This window comes from Macadamia integrifolia, unplaced genomic scaffold (genome assembly GCF_013358625.1).
Source record: "Macadamia integrifolia cultivar HAES 741 unplaced genomic scaffold, SCU_Mint_v3 scaffold2664, whole genome shotgun sequence".
In the NCBI taxonomy this organism is placed as follows: domain Eukaryota; kingdom Viridiplantae; phylum Streptophyta; class Magnoliopsida; order Proteales; family Proteaceae; genus Macadamia; species Macadamia integrifolia.
Window position 1 is genome coordinate 52317 of NW_024868869.1, and position 1493 is coordinate 53809.

Consider the following 1493-nt stretch of genomic DNA (forward strand, 5'->3'; position numbering starts at 1 on the left):
ATAAAAGAACAGCCACAACCAGATTTAGACAATGAAAAATAGGAAACCAAACCCCATCGTCCGTCACGGCGTCGTTGCTCAATAATATTAAAGAAGACCTGTTTAAAAATCGGTTACGCCCGTTTAACATTAAACATGTTCGTGGCCCGGTTAAGGCCCGACTAAAACCCGATTAAGGCTTGATTTTAATAGCCCGATTATAGCTCGATTATAGCCCCGAGACCGACCAACCGAATATAAAGTGTACCATGCCCTCACTAACTAAGCCCGATTAGTTAAATGGGCAGACACGGTGCAACCTTTAAAAGTCTTCAAGCCTGATTAAGCCCGATCGAAATCAGATCGACCCGACCGATTGACACCCCTACTTAGGACCGCGACGGAATTGCGACTAGAGATTGAATCTGACAGTTGAAAAAGTGTTAGCACCATTACCACAGTAAGCCAATTATTTGGAATCATTTCCCGCTTCGATAACCGTTCCCAAATGACGCACGTCGGCGAATGGGAGTGATTGGGGAAAAACACACTACACACCACACACTACACTACAGAGAGACGTTAAGCTGATGTGTGAGGGGAGGAGTGAAGGACTGGAGAAGGCAGTTCAAAACTTCCAATAACCTCGACAACCAGAATCTTTCCTTCTCTTTTCCTGCTCCTTCAGTCCTTCCTTCGACTCTCACTATCCTTCCTGGAGAAGCAAAAGTAAAAGAGAATAATGCAAAGACGGCAACAAGAGAGAGAAGTAGTGATCAGTAGGAGTGTCATCAGTGATCTTCCCGAGATCCAAAACTCCAGTGGAGATGGATCACCAACAACAAGAAGAAGAAGGCAATCAAAACGGCACGAGGAAATCGGACAGCGAAGGCAAGCACTCCTCGGATTACGCCCCGTACCCGAAACTCGATCCGAAAGATATTTCTCCTCGTTCTCCTCTTCCTCCTCCTCCTCCACCTCCCGCTGCTGCTACTAATCAGGAGAATTGGGATACCTTTGTGATGGGAACTCAATCGCAAGGCAATCCTTCGACAAATAGGTCGCAAAAACCTTCTGCTATTCCCGAAAATCTCTCCACCGCAATGCCTCCTGAATCCAATCCTTACGTCTCTTCTTCCTCCGGGCTGTCGTCTTCCTCGTCCATCAAGGGTGAGCATCTCTCCTTCCTTTTCAAAATGTTTCTATAGGTCTGAATTTCTAAATCGAAGAATGAATTGAATGCGGTCTTTGGAGATTCTTTACTGTTTGTTTTAATAAGTTCGTGTTCTGATCAGAGAAGATGGAAACTGTTCGCAATGTGCTTGGGAGGTGGGGAAAGAAGGTGGGAGAAACCACGAAGAGGGCGGAGGATCTGGCTGGAAACATGTGGCAACATTGTAAGTTTCTCTATTTCAAAAGATATTTTTATTGGTGCCTCTCCGTTGTATTTCTGATGCATTCTATTCCAGACTTGCTTTTTTTTTTTTGAGTTTCAAAATTTAGTATTGAACGGA

General features: G+C 44.7%; 1 protein-coding gene across 1 annotated transcript; it reads left to right on the top strand.

Moving 5' to 3' along the window:
• The first annotated feature begins 566 nt into the window (after positions 1-566).
• Positions 567-1468, top strand: LOC122067007 (GEM-like protein 1). The gene is made up of 2 exons (XM_042630849.1): positions 567-1149; positions 1275-1468. The coding sequence occupies exons 1-2, from the start codon at positions 807-809 to the stop codon at positions 1466-1468; spliced, it is 537 nt and encodes a 178-aa protein (XP_042486783.1). The 5' UTR covers positions 567-806.
• The last annotated feature ends 25 nt before the right edge of the window (positions 1469-1493 follow it).